This window comes from Macrotis lagotis, chromosome X (genome assembly GCF_037893015.1).
Source record: "Macrotis lagotis isolate mMagLag1 chromosome X, bilby.v1.9.chrom.fasta, whole genome shotgun sequence".
Classification (NCBI taxonomy): Eukaryota; Metazoa; Chordata; class Mammalia; order Peramelemorphia; family Peramelidae; genus Macrotis; species Macrotis lagotis.
The window spans coordinates 681,581,287-681,605,707 of record NC_133666.1 but is presented as its reverse complement, the minus strand read 5'-3'; the positions used below and the strand labels follow the sequence as shown (position 1 = coordinate 681,605,707).

Sequence of the window (24,421 nt, the reverse complement as noted above, 5' to 3'; positions counted from 1 at the left end):
TCTCCCTTTGTTCTCTTTCCTTTTTTTTGTTTTCTCTTTCTGCTCTTCCTCCTTGCTCCAAGCTGGACAGAGGCCAGTGGAAGAATTTGAGCTGTGCCTTCCTGATGGGGATGTCTCCATTCATGGAGCTGTGGGAGCCTCTGAACTTGCAAATACGGCCAAAACAGGTGAGAGCCAGCATGGGGTCATCTCTGAGGAGGAACAGGGAGTGGAGGAAGAGGAAGGAAAGGGAGAGGTGATGGAGAGAGGAGAGGAGAGGAAGAATAGGGAGGCAGGAGAGGAGGAGGGAGGGGAGAGAGAAGAGGGGAGGAGGCAGGAGAGGAGGGCTGAGGAGGGAGGCGAGTATGAGAAGGAAGGAAAAGGAGGAGGCAGTGGCACTCCTTTATTTGTAGACAAAGGAGGGGAAGTGATTGTCTCCCAGTGAGTTGTGAGGCACTCTGGTCCCCAGTGCTCTGCTGCTTGGGGTGCCCCATTCCAGGCCCTGCTGTCCAGAGGACAGTCACTCGTAAGCTCAGTCTCCTTCTCTCCGGGCTGTGTCCCTAGATGTGCCGTACATAATGAAGATGGAATCTCACCCCCACACCACTTGCTGGCCTGGAAGAACACTCTACTTACTCGCCCCCAGCTTCCCGGAGAAGCAGCGCTGGGTCACGGCCTTAGAGTCAGTTGTCGCAGGTGGGAGAGTTTCTAGGGAAAAAGCAGAGGCTGACGCTGTGAGTATAAATAGGGATCTGGGTTTTCCCTTTTGAATGGTCTGAATGGGTAACTTAAGACATGATAAGAGCAGAGGTGTTGCCTCCTGGTTGTGCCCAGAGGGTTCTGACTCTGCTGGGATTGCCCACTCCATGGCCTGTGTGTACATGCCTGGCATCCTGGCTGTTTTCAGGGGATCTGGCACCTTGGCTCAGCCTGTTGTCATTGTGGGGGGGATGAGGCTGCTGCTGCTGCTGATATTTGTCCTTCATTCTCAAAAGAGACCACAACATTAATGGAAGTGATGATAAGCTCATGAAGTGGATTTGACTGGGGGACTGTGCTAAGTCCCCAGCCTCACTCTCTCCTCCAGAGCCATTGGGGTCCAGTGGCCAGATAGGAATCAGCATGACTAGAGATGGCTTCAGATGCGAGGCAGTCGGGGTTTAGTGACTTGCCCAGGGGAATAAGTGTCCAGTGTCTGAAGTCAGATTTGAACTCTGGTCCTCCAGACTCCAAGGCCAGTACTCTCCACTGCACCGCAGAACTTGTCATGGCATCACCTCCCTGATGTCAGGGTCCTCTTCGAGAACAAAGGACAAATTTCATCCCTGCGGTAGCATGCTGGGGGGCCATGAAGTGTGGTGTGAACCTGCTGGAGGAGAGGTGTTTCTCCGATTAGACTCAGGAAGCCTTGTGGAGGAGCCCCCCTGGCCCTGGAGAGGCGCTCTCTCTCCAACTGGCATGTGGGGCTCATTCTTCCTTATCTCAGGTGGCCCAGTGGGGGAGTACAGTTCTGGACCCTGGGAGAAAGAGGAGCCAATGCTCAGCATGTGCCAAACACATGGCAAACCCTGTGAGCTGGAAATCCTCAATACCAGATTCGTGGCCACTGGTTTGCTTGTCTTCTCCTGGGGCAGTTAGCAACTTGTTTGGTGGGGGCTGTACACGTGGATGTGTTATGGATGATGGCATCAGCTTCTTGTGGCCTGGGCCAGCTATCTGCTCAGGTCTTCATGTGCCTGTAGCACCTTGAAGGCTTCTGCCAGCGCCCCCCCTTCTCCTATGTCCAGGCAGGGGAGAATGTGGGGGGCTCCCACACTGCTGCTGTGTGAACCTCAGCTCAGCAAGACGGTGAGGGCCCTCTTGTTGAGCTTGGGTCAAGATGGATGGGGGGAGCTGGAAGGATCTCCACGTGGCTTCTGACCTGGGCTGTTTCTCTTGACATCCTAATAGAAGCTGCTTGGGAACTCCCTGCTGAAGCTGGAAGGGGAAGATCGCCTGGACATCAACTGCACCCTGCCCTTCAGTGACCAGGTACCTGGAAGAGCCAGCATCTCCTTTTGCCTTCACTGTTCCCACTGGCATCTTGGCCTCATCTCTGCTCTTTGTCCCTCTTCTGACTCTGCAGGTGGTGCTTGTTGGGACTGAGGAGGGGCTCTACGCCCTCAACGTCTTGAAGAACTCCCTGACCCACATCCCTGGGGTGGGTGCTGTCTTCCAAATTCACATCATCAAGGACCTGGAGAAGCTCCTCATGATCGCAGGTCTTGGTCAAGGGCAGGACCCCTCCCCTTCTCGCCTGCAGGGAGGTTGGGGCCCAAGGGCACACTGGACTTGGAAGCAGGAAGACCTATTTTAGATCCCATCTCAGTGTCCTCAGCTGTAAAAAGAGACTAAGCCAAGAGAACCCATGGAAAGCCCTTCAGGAACCTTCCAGTGCCTTATGAACTCTAGGTGTTAGGATTTACCCTTCAGGGAAGTGTGCACTTCTCAGAGAGCCTTTTTGGGGAAATGATTGTCTCCTGGACTAGAGAGGGGCCTTTTCGAGGCTTCCCCAAAGCACAAACTTAAGGGCCCTCCTTACATTTGTGTCCACCTGCCATCCACACGGGCTCTGGGAGCACCCTCCTTTCTTGTAACCCACTGCAGAGGAGCTGGCCTGTTGCCCCCAGTGTAGCTTCTCCTTGTGAATAGATGCTGAGCCCCCCAGCCAAGTCCCCAGGCCCAGGGACTGTGCTTGATGAAGAACCTCATTTTTCTGCTCTTTAGGAGAAGAGAGAGCCCTGTGCCTTGTCGAGGTGAAGAAGGTCAAGCAGTCCTTAGCCCAGTCCCACCTCCCGGCTCAGCCAGATGTCACGCCCAGCATCTTTGAGGCTGTCAAAGGCTGCCACTTGTTCGCGGCTGGCAAGGTAGGTTTCCCCACATGGCTGCGGCTTCTTGGGGGTCTTGGCCTGGGAGATCCGGCCAGGCAGTTACAGGGGCGCCTCTTGGAGCCCTTGCCTTGGCCCACATCTAGAACATAAAGTACTATGTGAGTCTGAGAGTGCTGAACCCCAGACAGGCACAGGTGAACCTCTCCCCACCTCCTATCTCCACAGGTTTATGCTTGTCCCCCTACATTCATTTTAAAAAGACTCTGTGCCTGATAGAGTGAATGCAATGCTCCAGTAGGGACTGTGGGGAATGCAGAAGCCCCAGGCTCCCTCTGGCACCCCTACTACCACCCTCTTTCACTTGGGGCTAGTTCTCATGGTCGGGGAGGGTTTCCTATACTCAGTCCCACTCTCTGGAATCAACCCCAATGAGTGATCCCTCCTCCACAATTCCTTTTTTTAAATCCTTGAAAATATCCATCAGCTCTCTGAGGCTCTCCTCCTCAGCCCCCGTGGCTGATCTGATGAGGCTGGACTCCACATCCTGCTTTATCCTGGGTGCTCTCTTCAAGGATGGTCAGTAGCCTCCCCCCCCATCATGGGACCATGGGTCCTGGTCAGGCCAGAGGACAACAGGATGATGACATCCATATTCCTCGACACTGTCCTCTTAATACTGTCCCAAGTCAGATTCACTTTCTTGACTTTGATGTTACCCTTGATAGTCTCATGTATATTTATCTAATTACATATTATACCTCTTTTTACTAAATGATGAATTCCACGAGGGCAGGAACTATATTTTATTTTTCCAGCTACAGTGAATAAACAGCATTTTGTACATCCTAGATATTTAGCTATTGCATTTTGGATGACTGGATCAAGAAGGGTGTGGTTCCCGACCTCCAGAAGCAGAAGCTACAAGTTGTTGTTCAGTCATTTTCTAATCATATCTGACTCTCTATGACCTCATTTGGGGTTTTATTGGCAAAGATATAGGAGTATTAGCCATTTCCTTCTCCAGATCACTTTGCAATTGAGGAAACTGAGGTAAATGAGATGGAGTGACTTGCCTAGGGTCCCACAGTTAGTAAGTGCCTGGGGTCAGATTTGAATTCAAACATCAGTCTTCCTGACTTCAGGTCCAGCATTCTCTTCACTGCACCACACAGCTGCCCACAAAAGATGTGCAGGGAGACAAAATATGCAGACAGGATTGGTTGAGTTGAGGGGAGCTGACTGCTTTCTTCACAGAAGATCTGAAAAGTCAGTGTCGCAGTAAATATTATCTTTCCAACCAGGCCTGTATTCACAAAGCTGATAAGTGTTCAGCATTCTTGTCATTGAATATTTTACCTCCCATCCCCAGGCATCTGCATGATAATGTAATAATCTGCTGGTCAGATCCATGCCAAACTTGTGATTTCATTGATGTCCTGATCTCCCAGATAATGACTTGCTCCTAAATTGTAGTTTGATTTGTCCAGGGACATACAACCAGTATCATTTGATTGCTGTTGACCCATGTGTAATTCTACCCCCTTTCTACTCCCTAAAATTCCAACAGAATATGGGATATTTTGCTCTAAACCCTCCTTGGCTACTGTGTCTGAACTCTGAGATATGAAAAGCTCTTGAGACATTACTTACTATATTAATTCCATTTTTTTTTTTTGCAAGGCAAATGGGGTTAAGTGGCTTGCCCAAGGCCACACAGCTAGGTAATTATCAAGTGTCTGAGGCTGGATTTGAACCCAGGTACTCCTGACTTCAGGGTTGGTGCTCTATACACTGTGCCACCTTTAATTCCAATTTTTTAAAAAAAAATAGCATTTCATTTTTTCCAATTATAGGTAAAGACAATATTTAACATTTATTTTTTAAAAAAATTTGAGTTTCAAATTTTTTCTTCTTCACCTCTCCCTTCCCTGAGAGGGAAAGCAATTTGATGTAGGTTCTATATATGCAGTCACATAGAACAGAATTCCATATTAGTCATGTTGTGAAAGAAGAAACAGACCAAAAGAAAAACAGACCAAAAGACAAAAAAACTTTAGAAAATGAAGTGAAAATAATGTTTTGATCTATATTCAGACCTCCATCATTTCTTTTGTTGAAGATGGAAATATTTTCTATGATGAATCCTTTGTAATCATTTTGGATCATTGTTTTGCTGAGAAAAACTAAGTCTATGATAATTGATCGTTGCACAGTGTTGGCTGTTACTGTATATAGTTTTCTCCTGGGTCTGTGCATGTAAGTCCAGGTTTTTCTGAAATCTGTCTCTTCGTCATTTTTTGTAGAACAGTAATTTTCATTACATTCATATACCACAACTGGTTTAGCCACTGCCCACCTTCCAATTTTTGACCAGCCCAAGAAGAGCAGTTGTTGATATTTTTGTTCATGTAGTAGCCTTTCCCTAGACCTAGTGTCATCCTCTCTGTCCTTCCCTCTCCCTGCCATGGGCTCTTGAGGCATCAGGATTCCTGGATCCATACCACGGGGTCATTTTCCTAGGAAGGATCTAAAGGAAAGGTCAGCCTCAGCCATCTTTGGATAGTTTCCTGGAAAGACTTCTCAGAGCTCAGACCTCTGTTGTCAGGTCTGAGGTTGAGGGTCAAGTCATAGAAGCTTGGGGAGCAAGAAGAGTTCTGCAGCAAAGATTGTGGGGCTAGCCCTTCCTGGTGGCAGAGCTGTTAGCTGTCACTGAGACATCACTGCATAGAAGCTATGGTTCTACCCATTTTACAGATGAGGAAACTGAGGCAAAGACTTGGGATCACCTGGCCAAGGAGGGGCTGAGGCCTGGGCCTTCCTCAGCAAGGCTTCCTGGCTGTGTGACTCTGGGTAAGTCACAGATGCTTGTGTGCCTCCATTTCCTCATCCATACAATGAGCCGGAGACTGATGTTTTTGCCAAGAAAACCCTAAATGGGGTTGCAAGGAGTCAGACATGACTGAGATGAAGGAATTACAGCAAAGCTTATGACTGCGGGCCCAGTCCTTTTCAGCTGCCCCACTGGTTGGCCCTCAAGAAAGGTGTCAACCCCCTCTTTGCCTTCACATATAGAGAGGAGGAGCATGTATGTACACAGAGCACATGCTGGACAGGTCAGGTTGTAAAACTTGTCTAGGTGTTCATTATGAATCCTAGCAGGGACAAGTAAATAACTCAATAATGAAGTTCCTAGAACAGGAGTTTTACTGTCCAGTAAATCTTCCATTCCCTACAGACCATGGCTTGTTCCCGACCATCAGCGATGCTCTCCTGGCTTTGCTGTTGGGCCAGGGGCTCATGGGTCGGCTCATGGGTCTCTCTCCCTTTGCCCTGCAGATTGAGAATGGACTCTGCATCTGTGCGGCCATGCCTAATAAGGTTGTCATTCTCCGCTACAATGAGAACCTCAGCAAGTACTGCATCAGGAAAGTAAGTAGAGTGCCCCGGGCTGGCATGGCCTTGATGCTTTCTATGACTGTGTCACTCTTTGGGGTTGGAGAGCGGGTTCTCACTTTCCAGGGGAGAGACAGCAGGTGTGGTTGTCTTCTGGCTTTTTCTCCCAGTTTTTTCTCCCAGGTCTGAGTGGGGGGCTCTGGTGTAGATTGAAGAGAACCTTGATTTTAGGTGATTGGAGTCTACGGAAAAAGGGAAAGTGACTTTTTCTTTGGAAACTGAACAGGCCTTACGTGGTGCCCCAGAGATCTATGTTTCCTTTTTGTAATTGCTAAGAGAGTAGTGACTCCTCTATGAAATCTGCCACCAGGGAAAATGGAGATAAACAATTAAAATCTGGACAAGACTTATGACATCATGGCCTCTGTGGTGCTATTAGTGAACACTCAAATCCCCAGAGAGTGAATGCCCCATTTCTTCCAACTCTAATATTCATTAAAGTGGTTGAAGCCATCCAAACTCCCTCTCCTTTTGAAGAGTAATGGAGACATTTGTAAGATCACCGCACATGAGGGGGAATAGGTTTGCTCCTGCCTGGAGCAGTGCGGTCACCTCAGCCTTTCATGAACATTGTGGCAGCACAGTGAAGTTTTGTGGGGAACCAGGCAAGACCATGGTACCCTCCTAAATCTGAGCAGCCCCTCTGATCAGCCGCTGCTACCTGGGGCATGTTCTTGAAGGCGGGAACTGACTGTTCCACATCTAGCAGTCACATGGCCTCAGCTTGGGAATGCCAGGTGCTTAGGGAGGTCTCATTTCCAGAGGGGCCGCATCGCTCTCCCTGCTGGCCTCCAGTAGAGCAGCTGTCCAGGCCCGAAGTAGAGAGTGGCTGTTGGAGCTCCTTGGAGTCTGTCCTGATGTGTCCAGAGGGGCCTCTTGTGAGAGGTCATCCAGAAACACAGGGTTCAGGGGCAACCTTACCCCCAATATTAGCTGTTTCCCATCTGGAGTTCAAAAGAGTAGCAGAAGAATGAGTAGGAAGAAGGGTTTGGGAGGTAGGCATGCTGATGTGGGTCTGGGGAAGCTGTGGGATGACTTTAATGCTTAAGGCTGAGACTGAGACAAAGGTAGGACTAACAACTCTGATGGTTGCTTCCCCTCGACCCCTCTGGTAAGGTCTGAATGTCTGTCTTTCCTTTGCTTCTTCTGCAGGAGATAGAAACCTCTGAGCCCTGTAGCTGTATCCATTTCACCAACTATAGTATCATCATCGGGACAAACAAATTCTACGAAATTGAAATGAAGCAGTATACCCTGGAAGGTAGGAGGGTCTCCTCTTTCAGGATCCACATTGCCCTGAAGATCATTTTTAACTCAGCAGACTTGTTCAGAGCTAGTATTGACATAACCCTTCTCCCTTTACAGAGTTTCTGGATAAGAATGACCACTCCTTGGCACCTGCCGTCTTTGCCTCCTCCTCCAACAGTTTCCCTGTCACTATTGTACAGGTGAACAGCGCAGGCCAAAGAGAAGAGTATCTCCTCTGTTTCCATGGTAGGTCATCCCAATATGCCTTGGTTATCTTTTAGCAGCTGGCTCTATCTTTGACTTCTGATGAAGGGTGGGTGGTAGGGTTTTACAGCAAGGAGTTTTAACTAAATTCTCTGTATGATAGATATGATAGCCCTCTTCCTAGCTTCTTGTCTTTGTGCTGTCAATCCTCTCCTTCTTCCCATCTGTAAATGTGAGGTTGCCACCTGAAGGCCACTTCTGTAACTTGTTTGAGGATTGATTCCCAAAGGGCTTTTGGTCTCCCTGCTGTGAAATCCAACTGAAAGTGTCAGTTATTCTCTGGTTTGGCTTTTCTTCACCAGCCTCTCAGTCATGCTTCCATGTGAATAACCCTGGCTTATTGACTCCTTACAGAATTTGGCGTATTTGTGGACTCTTATGGAAGACGCAGCCGCACAGATGATTTGAGATGGAGCCGCTTGCCTCTGGCCTTTGGTAGGTGGGCTGTGATGGGAGCAGTGGCCAGGAATGGATTCCTGCAGGGACTTTGTCTGGGTCGATCTTTCAGCCAAGAAATAGATCTCATTAGTCCTAGTGGAGGAGTCAGTGTGAAGGAAACTGAGTCATCAGGAATCACCTGGGAGCCAACCCAAGGGCTGGGCTGGGTCATGATGTTGGCATGGGACCTGGAGAATCTGTGAGGATTTGAGACGTTCTCATTCTTCACTGTGTGTTTTTAGCCAGTTCCTTTCAATGTCTTTCTTGTTAATCTCATGCTCCAGAAGTAGTTGGGTCTAGTTCTGGAAGTAAAACCTAAGAGGGAAAATGGGTAAAGCCACATTTCTTTTTGCTCTTTCTTCACCCCTGCTCTTGGGAGGGAACCAGAAAATAACACGATAGTTGGTACAACCAAGTTTGATTTGAATCAATGCTAATGAGACTTCTTTATGATTGTCCTTTCTCCATGATGGTGACTCAGCCTACAGAGAGCCCTATCTGTTTGTGACACACTTCAACTCTCTTGAAGTGATTGAGATTCAGGCACGTTCTTCTCTGGGGTGAGTGCTCACCTGTACATGGATACACATGCATGTGTTCATGTGTACGTGTGTGTGTGCACACACACACAATTTAAAGTATTAAAATGCAATATAGGTAACCAGAAACCTTGCATTCCTCAGGACTCCTGCCCGTGCTCATTTAGAAATTCCAAATCCTCGTTATTTGGGACCAGCCATTTCATCAGGAGCAATTTACTTGGCGTCCTCCTACCAGGACAAATTAAGAGTCATCTGCTGCAAAGGAAATCTGGTGAAGGAGTCTGGTGGTGAACACACCCCCAGAGGGGCCTCCACCTCCCGCAGGTATGGTGTTCTTGGCTGATGGCTGCCTGGGGGCGTTTTTGGGTGGGGTGGGCTCCCCATACAACACTGACTTGTTTTACATGTGTGGGCACTATATAAGGGCAGACTTTCTTGAAATTTAGATGGGTTGTTTCTCTCTGAATCAGCTGGAGATCCTAATGAAACACAAGTAAAATTGAAGTCCAGACTTCAGGGTGACTTTCATTTTTATTCAGCTACTACCTAGCCAGCTGTTCATGACTTAAATGTTTATGAATCAGTGGAAAACTATTAGGAAATATCTCAAGTAAAGACTCATCTTTAATTTCAAGAATAGTGGGGCCGAATATAACTCATCGCCATGTAGTTGAAGAAACATTTCCCTCAAACATATAACTTTAATCAAAACTTGATGTCCTAGAAAGACAATTTTGTACTGGAAACTGCACTGTATACCAGCTTCCTTCCTGGCAAAGCAAAGGAGAGAGCTGGGCTAAGGAGCAGCCTTCTGTTACAGCAGTTGATATAAGTGACCCTGTGAAGGACACCCTTGCCAATCTGGCAGGAGCATTTGTCTTCCATCTTTTATCTCCATTAGGGCCCATTAATTTATTATGTATCACTTCCCATTTCTTCCCCAGAGTCCAGCATTTACCTCCCTGTTGGACAGACTGAGGCAATGATCCCTGCTGGAAATCACATCAGTCAAACCCTTGCTCTGTCCTGTTGCTCTCAAAGAGGTCAATGGCACTGTTCTAGAAACAAAGACATCTGAGAACCAACTCCCAACACCCCAGATTCTGGATCTAAGGAATCATTCTAAGCAAAGGGAAAACCATTTCCTTAAAATATTGATTAAAAAAAAAACCCAAAGAGAAACATTCAGAATCAAAATCCATCTTTAGTTCTATTTTCTGGTTCCTGCTCTTGACATTGCTTATAAATGTGCTCTTAGTAGAGGATTCCGCACCTTTCATAGCAGACACGCATCCACGTGGTGAAGACGTCCTAATGGACGGTTCAGCCCATGTCGACCTGCAGAGAGCCCATCCTGGCCTGGTTAACTGCTCCATCTTGAGGCAGAAGTTTGGGCAGGTTTTGGACTCCTTCGGTCAGCATCACTCCTCCCCAGGGCAGGAGGAACGTGAGGGGAATGTGCAGGGATGTGATGACATTCCTCTTGTGGCTTCTTCTGTCCCCCAGTCTTCTCCTGTGCTTAAGGCTCAGGTCCCCAAGATGTGCATCTTCGCTTGAATTCTGATTCTTAGCTGGTTGAACTGAGCTGAAGTCTTAGTGACTTAGGAATTCAGCTCTTGCTTCACAGGCCATTTTTCATGGCCTGAAGCTGTTCTGCTCAAGGGTTGGTTGGGCACATAAGTTTTAGCTGCCAAGCACGACTTGGAAAAGAGTCTTTCTCTTTTAAAATTGAAAAAAGATATTGATACCTTCTTTTTTCTATGACCTTTATTTCCCAAGTTCCAGAGAAGTAAGCCTTTTTATATAATACAGCATGAAAAAGTGAAGAAAAAAAGATCGGAAAGACTAACCAACCCCTCACCTGAGTCTGGCAGGCTTTGCCCTGGTCCACATGCATCTGTTCTCCCCCACCCCTGCAGAGAAGTTTTCCCCTTTCTTCTGGATCAGTCTTGCTCATTTTTATGAGGCAGCATTCAGTTTCTTTGGTTCTTTGCACATCCTTGTGCTTGTGATATAGCTTGGTCTTCTGATTTTACTCCCTTCATTCTCTATTGTTCACATAGATTGTCCAGGACCATTGGGTTTTCATCCTATGCACCCATCACTTTACAGCCCAGTCATCTTCTTTTGCTATTAGCAACTGCACTTCAGTTAACTCTTCCTAGTTCATGAGCATCTGGGTTTTTTTTTCTGTTTTTTCCTAATATACAATTGGTAAAAAAATTAATTTTTTAAGGGTTTTCTCCCCATTATTAACCTCTTGGGTAAGTGCCTGGCAGCAAGATCTCTGGGCCAAAGGAGAGGGACCCATGGATCCACAACCTTTGCCCAGTTCCAAGAACGCTCTACCAGCAGTGTTTTAGGGAGCCCTCCAACACCAACTCTCCTGGTCCTTTGTTTTTTGTACCAGTTTGTCTTGAAGTGTATTTCTCGAAGCATGTGTCTGGGCAGTCTTTGCTGGGGTCACCAGTGGCTGGCTGCTCTCCTTTTGAGAACAGTTTGCTCCTGTCCCCTGACTCTGTATTGGCGAGTATCTTTTGGTCTCTTAAAAGAGGCCCTTTCATGCCTTCTAGGGGAAGGGGGTCAAGGAAGTCCTGGTGAAACTGCCCTAAAAGGAGACCACTCCGTGGGACTGGTCCCCATCACCTCCCTTCCTCTTTGTAGCTCTAGTTCTGTCTCTTGTGCAAGGGAGATCTTTGTAGAACTGGGAATGTGACATTGTGTCCCTTGTTTTTGAATGCCAGCAGTCCTAACAAGAGAGGGCCCCCCACCTACAACGAGCACATCACCAAACGTGTGGCCTCCAGCCCCGCGCCACCTGAAGGCCCCAGCCACCCGCGAGAGCCAAGCACACCGCACCGCTACCGAGAAGGTCGGACTGAGCTGCGTAGGGACAAGTCACCCGGCCGCCCTCTGGAGAGGGAGAAGTCTCCTGGGCGGATGCTCAGCACCAGGAGGGAGAGGTCTCCTGGAAGATTGTTTGATGAAAGCAGCAGGGGCCGACTGCCTGTTGGAGCTGTGAGGACGCCGCTGTCACAGGTCAATAAGGTCAGTTGGGGAGTTGCCTGGTGGTGACCTCAGACATAGGGAGCCGGAGAGAAAGGCCTGGCCTAACTAGAGAGTATCTTCCCATGCAGCACCCTTGCTTAAACTCCAGTCTCCTTAGCATTCAGACTCTGACAAGACAGGTGAAGGGGGTTAAAATTGGCCCTTGTGCCCCATTTAAGCAGTGGCACCTCCTCAAATTAAACATATACCAAGTTATGTGAGGCAATGTTTAACCTGCCTTGGAGGGAAAAACTTGTTTCCCCTACTCATTTGTTAATGATTGATTTGGGACTTCATTTCTTCATCTTTAAAATGAAGGAATTGAATCAAATTATCCCCTACAGTTCTTTCCAGCTCCAGGTCCTTTGATTTCTTCTCTATTCATTGAAGTAGATCCACAAAGACTTGGAGTCCAGGCTTGAGCATATCCCAGAGGCTCTGGTGTGGCTACGTCCACCACAGCCAGCAGCCGGATGCCAGTGGCAGGCCTCGCTTGTGGGTATGCCCAGGCTAATGGCTCTAATTGTCCCCTATGATTTCTTCACTTTTCTTGCTGCTTTCCCATTGACTCTTGTCTGAGGACAAGGACGAACAAGAAGGGGAAGATCTTTCCAATGGTGGAGGGGGGGGGCAGAGGGGTGTGCTTTGTCCCTTTAAAACTAGTTAAAAAGTGGGGAGGCTAGGTGGCGCAGTGGATAAAGCACCGGCCCTGGAGTCAGCAGTACCTGGGTTCAAATCCGGTGTCAGACACTTCATAATTACCTAGCTGTGTGGCCTTGGGCAAGCCACTTAACCCCATTGCCTTGCAAAGAAAAAAAAACAAACCTAAAAAAAAAACTAGTTAAAAAGAAAAGAAAACAAGTTTAGTTGAGGAAGTTAGAATGAATAGTGAAACTGCTTGGATGCAAAATCAGCTAAACTCTGAAGAGAGAAAATCAGCCTCTGAAAGTGCTGCTTCTTAACGGGCTGGCTGGCCATCAGCTGGCTTTCACAGAAAGGCAGCCTGACTCCCATCTCCATTCTTTGTTGCCAGGTCTGGGACCAGTCTTCAGTGTAGTCTCAGCTGGAAACCACAGAAAACAAGATTGACTCCTTGTCTGCACCTGCAGGACAAGCTACATCAGGGGTCTGAGTGGGAGGTGCAGCCCACCCCCCAGGAGCCTGGGCCCCTCTGAGCCATCACTCCTCAGCAAAGACACGGGAGGAGGCCTGGCCACGGCTGGGAGGGGCGCCGGGCACTGGCCCGCAGGCTCTTCCCCGCCCCTTCCTGGGTCACCCCTGCACTTTGTATGACCGCTACTCTTTCAATCTCTTCATAAACTTTTGTACCAAGGACACAGAGGACACGGACCCTGGTGGGCATGATTGGAACTCTGATTTACTGCTCCTCCCATCCCAAGTTGCAACAGACCATGGAATCCTTGAAAGGATTTCCTGTTGAAGCTGTCACCGGGAGCTTGCTGGCAGCTTTGGGTCTTTACAACCCCTAGCCCCAGCCTGTTTGCCTCCCTCTGTTGGCAGCCTTCCTCCTCCCATTGCCTCTCCACCCTCCGCCTGGCTTAGACTGCACCGTGTCCATGGGCTTCTCCTGGAGGGCAGGACTCCAGGCCCGGGAGCCTCGTGGAGCTTGGAGCCGCTTTGTCTCAGAGTGCCGGCTCTGGCCTAACATGCATGCGGTAGACTCGCTCTGAGCCCAGCCCCACGGGCTGGCCAGGAACCCGGGCCCGGACCCCCTGCATGCTGCCGCTCCGTCAGCCCGGCTCATCTCTTGGTTGCTACGCTAAGTATCGTATCGTCATTCCCATGTAAGCAAGCAAACTGAGACCTTCTGGTGACTTGCCCACTTCCCGGCTGTGACTGAGCCGCAGTCGTTAGCACTGGGGGGAAACGCTTCAAGCCTTATTATTCCGATGAGAGAAGGATTTCAGCAAATCACCACCCAGAAAACCTGAATGTGACCCCCTCTGTGTATCCCCTCCTGTGCTTCCCTTCTTGGTAACCGGAACCCCAGCTCTCTCCGAGCACCTACTTGCCTGCTCCTTAGAACTGAGACTCTCTTCGGGGCCCAACCTAGGGAGCTCCTTGGGGAGGCCTGGGTCCCCGAGGCACAATGGGGTTGATCCTCTTCCTTCAGAGGGCAATCTCCTGGGCCTGCAGCTGGCACGCTCCCTGGCAGCCTCATCTCTGGCTCTCCCCGCTCTGCCAACAGTCAGGGCCCAATAGGGACCCTTGAGACTGGTTCTGGGAAGCATGACTCAGTTTCCACCTGGGTCAGAGCCAGATGGCTCTCGCTTCTTGGGCAGCTGTGTGGCTGACTCCGGGTGGCCCTCTGGCTGGGGTCCTCTGGTCCTCCCTCTCTGTCTCCTCCCTCGAGAAATTCATTGTCATCTGGACCTCTAGCCAATGTTGTGACTGGTATGGTGTTTATGTTGTTGGGAGCTTGGGTTTTGTTTGTCGTTTTATTTTTCTTTCTGTTGTTTGAGTTATCCTTTTACTCCCCACTGAAAGCAGAAGATCTGACTGAAAATTTGCTGAAGTTTTGCCTCTTGGTCCACGAGTATTTGAAAGGTCATTGAAACTGGTCTTTCAGTCTTTGCATTTCATTTAGATCTCCATGAGAAATGGGCTTCTCAAGTCCTAAAAAGTGTATATCTTGTGTCTCATTTGTGAAATGCTTCCTCCTACAGGAATAGCGCAAAAGACTGTACATATTGACAAGAAACTTTATATTCGTAAAAAAAAAAAGACAACAAAGGAAATAGAATTGGTTTCTACTTTTTTATTGTACAAGGTGCATTTTTCAACACTTAACTTTTGGTTTTAGTAGTGGTGGCTGTGGATGTCCATCCGTCAGAGAGCAGGAGTTCTCTGAATCCACCAAGATCCCAGAAAGAAATATTGTCACATGAAATTGCAGTTAGATGCTTCTAAGTTAATAAGGTTCTTCGTATCCAAAAGTACAGCTTTTTCTTCATTACCTTTTGTATTCTTGATAAGGAAAGGAATACAAGGTATATTCAGGATCCACCCTGAAAGAAATGGACTTTGTTGTTGAACAATAAATAATCAGATAAAGCAATTACATGCAGTAGCTGATTTGGTGAAATGACCTCTTCTTGACCATCCCCCGTGTTCTCTGCCCGTGGTAGCCCTGAGGTGATTCCCTGGTGCCTGGCTGGCCCAAGGGGGTGGGTAGATTGGTCAGGGTACCAGTAGGAGACCTCACCCTCTGAATTTGGGTCCCATTCACAGGGTTGTAAGTCACCCACTCCAACTCCTCAGAGAGGCTGCCCTCAGGCATATGGGAGAAGGCAGAGTCAGCTCCTTGGGCTCCAAATTCAAATTCAACAGTCTTTGGCTGGATCTTCTGTCTCTTGGCCCTGGACGTTCTCTCTAGCTGTTCCCCCATGCCTGGAGCCTTTTCCCTCCTCTGCTCCACTGACCAACTGCCCTGGTTCCCCTTTACGTCCCACCTGAAACCCCACCTTCTCCAGAAAGCCTTCCCTAACTCCTCATTCCAGTGCCTTCCCTCTTCTCATTCCTTCTATTTGTCCCCACAGAGTTCACTTTGTCCTCATTGTTGGCTGGCTGGCTGTCTCCCCCATTCAACTGTGAGCTCCTTGTGGTTTTGTCTCTTAGGCCTGCTGCTTCACAAACCTCACCTAATCCTCTTGGACAGGCCAGCCAGGACTCCAAGCCTCCCAGCCTGTTGGGAGCTGATAAGATCCAGGGAACTGAAGCAGGAGCTGCCTGTTTAAATGCACAGTCATCGCCTCGACTCCAGGGCCATCTTTCACCTTTTGTTTATTTTTCAGGTGAATAGGTTTTGAGGCATATATATAAATACATACATATATATGTATATACATATATAATGTATGTATGTTTGTATGTATAATTCCACAATTGGTTTTTTTATATTCTTTTCCCCACTACTAATTGGTGTAGAAATCACATTTGGGGCTAAACACCCAACCCTGCTTAGGACAGTAATTGCTTTTTATCTCACTAAGGGGCCTGTTTTTTGTCAACCTCTTTCCCATCCCCCCACTTCTGCATCGGCTCTCAGCCTCTTGGGGGTGTCTCATGGCCTCTGGCCTGAACACGAGTAAGTTTCTACAAGTCTCCTGGACTCCCCCAGTCTCTCCCCACCTCCTGTCCACCCTCCATAGGCACAGGTCTCTGCCACTCAAAAATTTGTAGTTGTTCCCCATTGCTGCCGGGAGACTAGACACTCCAGACAGGGTTCAAGGGCTGCCTCAGTAAGGCACCGGTCCACCTCCTCAGCCTTCCCTTTGATCTAGGTACTATGGATTCCTTCAAGTTCCCTGAACTTAAGTATTATCTCCCTCTTTTCATATATATATATAGGTTAATGGCAGCTCTGACATGGATTCAAACATTGGTTTTGGAGGTGGGAAGACTTGAGTTCAAATCCTGCCTCGGACACTTAGTAGCTAGGTAACCTGGGCAAGTCTCTTCTTTGCCACAATGTCCTCATCTGTGAAATGGGAATATCAGTCTTTCCTTCTCAGGGGCCTCAATGAAATCATGTTTACTATTATTCTGTCATCCCTCATCCCAGCAATTTCCTTTTTCATGATTGTCTCCCCCTTGTGATTTCTTTCCATGCTTAGGACTCTCTCCTGTGTTCCACAGCAGCCTCAGTTATCTCACCTGTAAAGTAAGGATCATAACAGCTCCTTCCTCCCAGGGTGGTGAAGATCAGATAAGTTAATAAAATACTCAGACTAATGTCTGATAGTAGAAATCACCAAAATGCCAACTAATATTATTGTTTACTTAATTCTACTCCTTCTACTATTTGTAGATTTATAGATCCTGGGGGTAATTTTTTTTCATTGATTGAATAGGAAGAGACCTGAAGTGAGGAGGCCATTCAGGAGGCATCATGAATGGTGTTTTGAAGATACAAATGACAAGATTTGCTTTAGAATGGAAAGGCAAAGTGAAAATGAGTTAGGAATCAAAATTGACACCCAGGTTGTGAACTTGGAGGCCTAGGACGATGGCCATATCCTCAGCAGGGCAAGTTGGGAAGAGGGAAAGGTTTTTTTTTTTTTAGGGGGAAATGAGTTTTCTTTTATTAAAAATTAAGTTTGGGGGCGGCTAGGTGGCACAGTGGATAGAGCACCAGCCCTGGAGTCAGGAGGACCTGAGTTCAAATCTGGGCCCAGACACTTAATAGTTACCTAGCTGTGTGGCCTTGGGCAAGCCACTTAACCCATTGCCTTGCAAAAAAAAAAAAACAACTAAAAAAAAAAGTTAAGTTTAGGATACCTAACTCTCCGACTGAAGACTTGTGCATCTCCTGACTTTCTCATTACCAACACTGTTTCTATTTACCTAAAAACATTGGAATTTCATGGAAGCACCCTTGCAGCAAGCATCAGTATTTAATAGACTATGGATGTGGTTGTAAGAAGAGACAGACAGGGTGTGAGAGTGACAAAGTGATGTGTGGACCACTCATAAACATCTCCTCCAAGCTAAAGTTTCTCATTCAACAAAAGACGCATCCCCAAGTATGGTGACTGTCAAAAGACTCAATGTCAACAGCTTCTCTGAGCTGGAACAGTTCCTCGCTAGCTTGAAGGCAAAGTGGAGCCAACACACATTGGCATCAGTAAAGCAGAAAAGGAGTGGGCAGCTTTCAGAGATTTGATATACAACACTACATTTGCTCATCTGGGCCAGAATACTCATAAACATCAAGACTGGTTTGATGAAAATGATGGGGAAATTCAGAAGCTGCTAAATGAAAAGAAGGCAGCATTTCACTCCATCAGAAGTAAAGTCCAAGCGAAGCTTAGAGAGAGATGCAGGACTCTTGGCTCGGTAAGAAGGCAGATGAAATTCAGTTTTATGCAGACAGTAACAATCCAAAGTGCTTTTATGATGCCCTGAAGGCTGTGTATGCGCCAAAGACCTATGGTGCGTCAATGGATATGGAGCCAGTCTTTACATTCATGTACCACAACTTGTTTAACCAAATTATGAGCCACTTTGGTTTCCAGCTCTTTGCTACTACAAAAAAAGAGTTGCTATATTTTTTCATAACTGAGAGCTTCAGTTTTGATCTTTGACACCCTTTGCCTACCAGTGGGACTCCTAGATCAAAAGTTATGGGCATTTTAGGCACAATCTTCATCTAAGTCCAACTACTTCTAAGAATGGTCAGACTGCCATTATGTATTAATGTGCCCCTCTCTCTACAACTTCTCCAGCATTGATTACTTCCATCTTTTGTCATCAATGGCAATTTTCTAAGTGTGAGATTAGACCTCAAGGTTGTTTATGTATTTCTCTTATTAGTGATTCCAATTGGTCTTTCATATTATTCATCATTTTTCAATTTATTTTTTGAGAACTATTTGTTCCTATCTTTTATTTATTCACTGGGCAATTGTTCTTGAAGGCTTTTTATAAGATGGCCCAAAAAAATTGTACTGTAGTTTTAAGCTTTAACCACTTATATAGTTTATACCCACACTCAGACTTTCAGTACACTATATTTTGTATTTAGCTAACTATATATCTCAGATCCCTATCTATCTATCTATCTATCTATCTATCTATCTATCTATCTGGGCTATTTAATGCAAAGATTTTTTTCCCCCTCAAATGATGGCTTTTATTCTTATCCAGTTTCTTCATGCAAAAAGCTTTTTCAGGTTCATGTAATTGAGATGATATGGTTTGCCTTTTGTGCTTATCCTTTCTTTGGTTAAGAATTCTTTAGCTGTATGACTATGAAAGATATTTGATTTGTTTCCCATCTAATTTTTTTTTAGTGGTGTAACCTTCAGTAATCCAATTGCATATCCATTTCAAGCTTATACTCCACTTTCTATGGTGATTTTCATGGGCTCAGTTTCATTTCTATGAAGATGACATCTCCCTCTCCTAAGTCTCTCATAGCAAATTAAAAAAAAAATCTTCCTCCTTATCTCCAGCCTCCTAATTATCTTTTCTACTTGGCTTTCCCATCTCAAATTCAGCATGTCTGAGACAGGATCTATCACTTGTCTTCTTAACCTTTGTTTAAGGCACAGAATTCTTGCAGTCCTTGAAGCTTGCCAATTCAGGTTTATCCTTGACATTTCTCCTATGTTTCTATCCTCTCATACGGTCCTCGTTACCTCTTGTTTGGATTATAATCGTCTGATTGCTTGCTTTTCTAGGTTTTTCCTCCTTAGTCTGTCCTCTACACAGTAGTCTTTCTAAGACAGTCACAAATTTTCAGGGGCTCCCATTAAAATGTCACTTCCTCATTCTGACATTTAAAATATCCCAACACCTGACTCTGATTTACCTTCTAGACTTAATTCATATGATTCCCCTATATCTAAGATTAACCTACTGGCCCTTTCTAGACTCCCTAGAGTCACCCAAATGTTCCATCTATGCCCCTTTTCCTCCATTTTACCACTGAAGAATCCCCACCTTCATTCGATGCTTACATTCATTCAAATGTGAAACTTCCTGACGACTAATCTCTCCTGATGTTATTAGTGATGACTTACACCTTCCTGAAATTACCTTGCATTTACTTTTCTCTCTCTAAGCTTCTTAAAGGTAGGAAGTGTTTCCTTTTGTCTTTCTTTGATGTCTACCTCCTAACAGATATTTGCTTTGGAATGGAATTTTCTATGGAACTGACATCTCTGCTTCTAATTTCTGTTGAGAAAAGAGTGAAAGAGAAGGACTCAAGATGATTAAGGAGAAGGAAACTGAAGTGATTTGGATGGGATCTAGATGGTGAAGAAAACCTGAGACTGAATTAGGGAGGAGAAATTCGGAAAAGTATTGGAAGAACTTGAAGAGGCAAAGTAGAATGTAATCAGAAGGAAAGCCAAAAGGATTGAGAAGAAAGACCTGAAGAGAAGGACTCAAGGAGAAAGAGAAGGCAGTTGGCAAGGCAACTTGAGAGATGGGCAAGGACTAGAGCTCCCTTGGAGGTCATTGAGTCCAGTCCCTCATCTTATGGAAAATAACTATAATAATAATAATAATAATAATAATAACAATAATAATAATAAAGAGCTAATATTTATATAGAAATTACTATGTCCCAGATACTATAAGGGGGGTTCATACATATCTCATTTTATACTTAGAATCCTAATGAGGTAGGTGCTTTTATAATAATAGAAAATGGCAGTAATAAAAAATAGCTAACATTTATGTAGGAGGCAGCTACTTGGTGGGTACAGGGCAAGGTCGGGAGGACCTGAGTTCAAATTTACAGCAGTGTAACCCTGACAAGTCACTGAACCTCTCTGCCTTAATCCACTGGAGTTGGAAATGGTAAACCACTTTTTTTCAGGGAAGCTAAGAAGTTCAGAGGATAGAGAGCCAGGTCTGGGGTTAGAAAGACTCATTTTCTTGAGTTCAAATCTGGTCTTAGACACTTGCTGGCTGTGTGACCCTGGGCAAGTCATGTCACCCTGTTTGCCTGGGTTTCCTCATCTATCAAAGGAACTGGAGAAGGAAAAAATAAACTCCTCTAGCATCTCTGCCAAGAAAACCCAAATGGGATCACAAAAAAGTTAGTCAAGACTAGCCATCAACAAGGTTCATTTATAGAGCACTGGGCTGTACAGGAACTGTACAAAGGACTGTGCAAAGATAATTTCATTTTATACTCAGAACCCTAGGAAGGCGGGCTGCCCATTTTTCAGAGGAGAAATCCAGGAATTTAAGTGACTTACTCAGGGTCACACAGCTAGTGTCTGAGGCTTGGATTGAACTCAAGTCTCCCAGGGAGTCATTGTCCATTGTGTTCCCAATCTGGACATTTATATGATTTCCTCAAGGCCATAAAAATCATGGGTGGCAGATCCATCTTTGGGACTTGGGTCTTCCAGATGTACACGACTGCCAAGTTAAGAAGAGCTAAAAAAAACTTTCATGGGGTCTTAATGAGGGGCTACAAAAATGAGGCTGAGAATCTCAGTGTGGAAAGCCATGACAATTGGAATGATGGGTGTTTCCAAGAGATGCTGTGTGTCCTCCAAGAAGACAAAGCACAGGGACCTGAGGCATGATTTATCACATTCCAGGTTATCAGGGATAAAAGGGGGAGAGAGAGGGAGAGAGGGAGAGAGGGAGAGAGAGAGAGAGAGAGAGAGAGAGAGAGAGAGAGAGAGAGAGAGAAAGATTTCAGTGGGAGAAATAAAGGGGTGGTGGGGGAGAATGGGATCTGAGGTGGCAAAAAGGAAGCTTTATTGGGAGCCTGTCAACCAATAAACACTTATCAAGCCCCACCCCTCTACATGCGGTTTGAAGACACAATTTTGAAAGATTTAAGAATGCTGGTCAATGTATTAAGAATCCAAGTAACTAATAATGCCATTGTCTTCCTACTTGAGAAGTGGTGAACTCAAGATCCAGGACTTCGTTACTGATGCAAAACAAACAACTTCAAAAGCCAAGTCCCTGCCCGCGAGGAGCTTACACATTACTGGGGAAGATGACACTAAAAAGGAGCTGAAGGGAGGGAGGGGAGAAGGCTCCTAGGGGGTCATTTTGGAAAGTCCCAAAGCAGTCATTGGTAGGAAAGGTGAGGAAGACTGCTGAGTCTTTAGAGGATGTTCTGGAGCCCAGGACCCCACTTCGGGTCAAACATGACAAAATGGGAAGGTGGAAAGGGCAACCTGTCCATTAAGAGCCAAAAACAAACCAATTTGAGAAGCATCAAAGGAAGGTCGGAGAAGCTATCCAAGAAGGCGGATAATCTGGAGCTCTGTCCAGGGTCCCAGGAGCTCTGTCCATCCACGGGACAAGGAGAGATGCCTGCCATATTCCTGCACATGCATCCAAGATCCAACAGAGACTTGCTCAAGGGCACAGGGCTAATCTGAGGCAGGATTCGAATTTGGCATCTTCCTGACAAATCTGGGACTCAACTTGCTGCATCACCCTAGGAGAGTTATTTGAAATGCAGAATGCATGTGACCAGTGTAGGAATTTGGTACCAGTATTCCCCTTCAGCTTTTATGTTCAGGTGGAGGGGAAAGTGCTTGGGAATCAGAAAAATAATAAAATTCAGTTGAAAAATCAAAACTCTTATCCTTAAAAATGCTTTAGTGACTATTTTCCCCATCTCTTGCTCCAACTGTACCTTGATGGTAAATGCCCAGAAGAGTTGAGTCAAATGGCTTGAACATTGTTTATACTAACTCTTTTGGCACAGGCAAAGAACTGCAAACCAGGGGCTTCTCTTCATTGCATAACGGCTGAACGAGTTATGGGAAATAATGGGATACTACTGTACTGAAAGAAATGATGAAAAAGATGACCCCAAGAAACCTAAGATTTGGGTGACCTGATGCTGAGGGAAGTGGTCAGAATTAGAACAATGTCTACCATAACACCAGGCAGCTGGGTGACATGCAGGGCCTTAAGTCACAAGATCCTGAGTTCAAATCTGACCTCAGACACTATATTGTGACCCTACGTAAGTCACTTAACCCTGTTTGCCTCAGTTTCCTCTTCTGTCAAATGAGCTGAAGGAAATGGCAAACTATGTCACTATCTTTGCCAAGAAAACTCTAAATCAAGAAGAGATGGGCATGACTAGACAATAAAAACTACTTTGTAAAGACAATGTAGAAAGACTTAAAAATGCTGATCAATATACTGACCAAGACTCTAGGTGACTAATAATTTCACCGACCTCTTGCCAGAGAAGTGATAAGACTCAATATCCAGGACTTTGGAATATAACTAATATATTAATTTGTTCTGCTTGAATATGCATACACAAATTTTTTTTTCGTTTTCCCTTTGGGGAAGGATGGATGGAGAGAAAATAAATGCATGTTAGTAATTGAAAATAAAATTTAAAAACAAACTGAGGACTATTAATAGGCAGTTTTAGATGAAGATATATTCTCAATCACTTTTGATTAGAGAAATGCCAATCTTACAGCTGTGATTGACAAAAATATGACAAAATATGACAAAAAAGGAAAATGAGAAATGTGGGAGAGGTGGAAAAACTAGCAAATTCTTACATTGTTGGTGGAGTTGTGAACTGATCCAACCATTCTGGAGAACACCCAAAGGGCAACCAAACTGAATATCACTACTAGGTCTGTATCCCCAGCATAACACACACACACACACACACACACACGGAAAAAGACCTACATGTGCAAAAATATATAACATCCCTTTTCAAGGAAGCAAAATATTAGAAATTGAGGGGATGCCCATCATTGAGGAATGACCAAACAAGTCGCGGTATATGAATGTAATAGAATACCATCCTGCATTAAGAACAGGTGAATTTCAGAAAAGCCAGGAAAGACATGAACTGATGCAAAGTGAAGTGAGCAGAATCAGGACAACCATGTTCTATGTGTCAGCAACACAGCGATCCAAAATAAGTTCAAAGGACTCAGGAGGGAAAAGGTCAAGATAAAGAACCGATATACTCTGAATGCAGACTGAAAAATATTTTGCTTTATTCTTTTACATGGTTTTTTCTTTTGCTGTTTCTTCTTTCACAACTGAAAATTTGTTTTCAAATTTTCAAAATTCAAATTTCAAATTCCCTACTATTTTAGAAAAAGAGGGGAGGCAAAAAATTTGAAACTCAAAATCTTGTAAAAATGAATGCGAAGCATTGTCTAGACCTGAAATTGTAAAAAAAAGAACACTAGTAAAAAGACAAAAATGACCTCGGCATGAGCTAAGGCTAGTGAGTAAAGTTAAGGACAACACAAAAAAAGTGTCGTTTTGTTTTCCTGTGGGGAAATGGGTCAACAGGACAAAACCACAGTTTGGGCAGTGGATGGGTTAGTGATAACCGGCAACAGAGGAGATGCTCCATTTGTTTGTGTGGTTTTCTCTAGTGAAGAGAAGGCTGATATAACAGAAAAAAAAAGTATCCATAGGCTGGTGATCCCTGAGCTGAGTAAAGCTGAGCATATCCAATGGGCCAGGCATTGCTTGGTGCCAAGTGCTGGGGATTAGCAAAGATGGTCCCCGTCCTCTGAGAGCTCAGTATAATGGAGACACAAAGATGTCGACAGGACAAACGAGACAGAGATGGGGAAAGCCGCCTTCTAGAAGGTGAGGTCTTAGCTGGGACTTGAAGGAAACTAGGGGAGCCAGGAGGGGGAGAGGAGTAGGAAGAGCGTTCTAGATACAGGGGAGCCAGAGAAAATGCCTCAAGTTGGGAGAGGGTCTTATTTGAAGAAGAGGTGGGTGCCCAATTGTGGAACCTGCGATGGGTATAAAGGATGAAGCCTGGAGAGGTAGGAGCTGAGTTAGAAAGACTCCAAAGCGAACCAGATTATATATGAAGAGCCCCAGAGACACTCAGCAGGCTTGTTAGCCAGGATCGGGTGCTGGCATGCTCTACTAAGAACAGGGCCTGAGGACCTGGGGACCTGGAGCCCTGTTCCTCCTCACAATGGAGCTGCTGAGGCTCTTGCCCATTCAGAACATCAGTGATGCCAAGATCAGGTCACCGATCATCAAATGACATGAGCCTTCAGGACCCCCCTCCCCCACCTTCCCATTCCTTCATGGATTCAATTGTAG

General features: G+C 45.8%; 1 protein-coding gene across 7 annotated transcripts in view; it reads left to right on the top strand.

Moving 5' to 3' along the window:
- Positions 1 to 14,967, top strand: part of CIT (citron rho-interacting serine/threonine kinase) — a 116,481-nt gene extending 101,514 nt beyond the window's left edge. For 3 of the 7 annotated variants that reach the window (XM_074205977.1, XM_074205978.1, XM_074205979.1), the window contains 13 exons: positions 63 to 167; positions 544 to 713; positions 1,930 to 2,010; positions 2,105 to 2,240; positions 2,746 to 2,885; positions 6,186 to 6,278; positions 7,455 to 7,563; positions 7,668 to 7,796; positions 8,169 to 8,249; positions 8,734 to 8,812; positions 8,936 to 9,118; positions 11,539 to 11,842; positions 12,876 to 14,967. In XM_074205977.1, coding sequence (XP_074062078.1) covers positions 63 to 167; positions 544 to 713; positions 1,930 to 2,010; positions 2,105 to 2,240; positions 2,746 to 2,885; positions 6,186 to 6,278; positions 7,455 to 7,563; positions 7,668 to 7,796; positions 8,169 to 8,249; positions 8,734 to 8,812; positions 8,936 to 9,118; positions 11,539 to 11,842; positions 12,876 to 12,899 — 1,634 coding nt within the window. In that variant the 3' untranslated portion in view covers positions 12,900 to 14,967. The remainder of the gene's footprint in view (positions 1 to 62; positions 168 to 543; positions 714 to 1,929; positions 2,011 to 2,104; positions 2,241 to 2,745; positions 2,886 to 6,185; positions 6,279 to 7,454; positions 7,564 to 7,667; positions 7,797 to 8,168; positions 8,250 to 8,733; positions 8,813 to 8,935; positions 9,119 to 11,538; positions 11,843 to 12,875) is intronic. The other 4 variants (XM_074205976.1, XM_074205974.1, XM_074205973.1 and 1 more) reach the window with 3 other exon arrangements.
- The last annotated feature ends 9,454 nt before the right edge of the window (positions 14,968 to 24,421 follow it).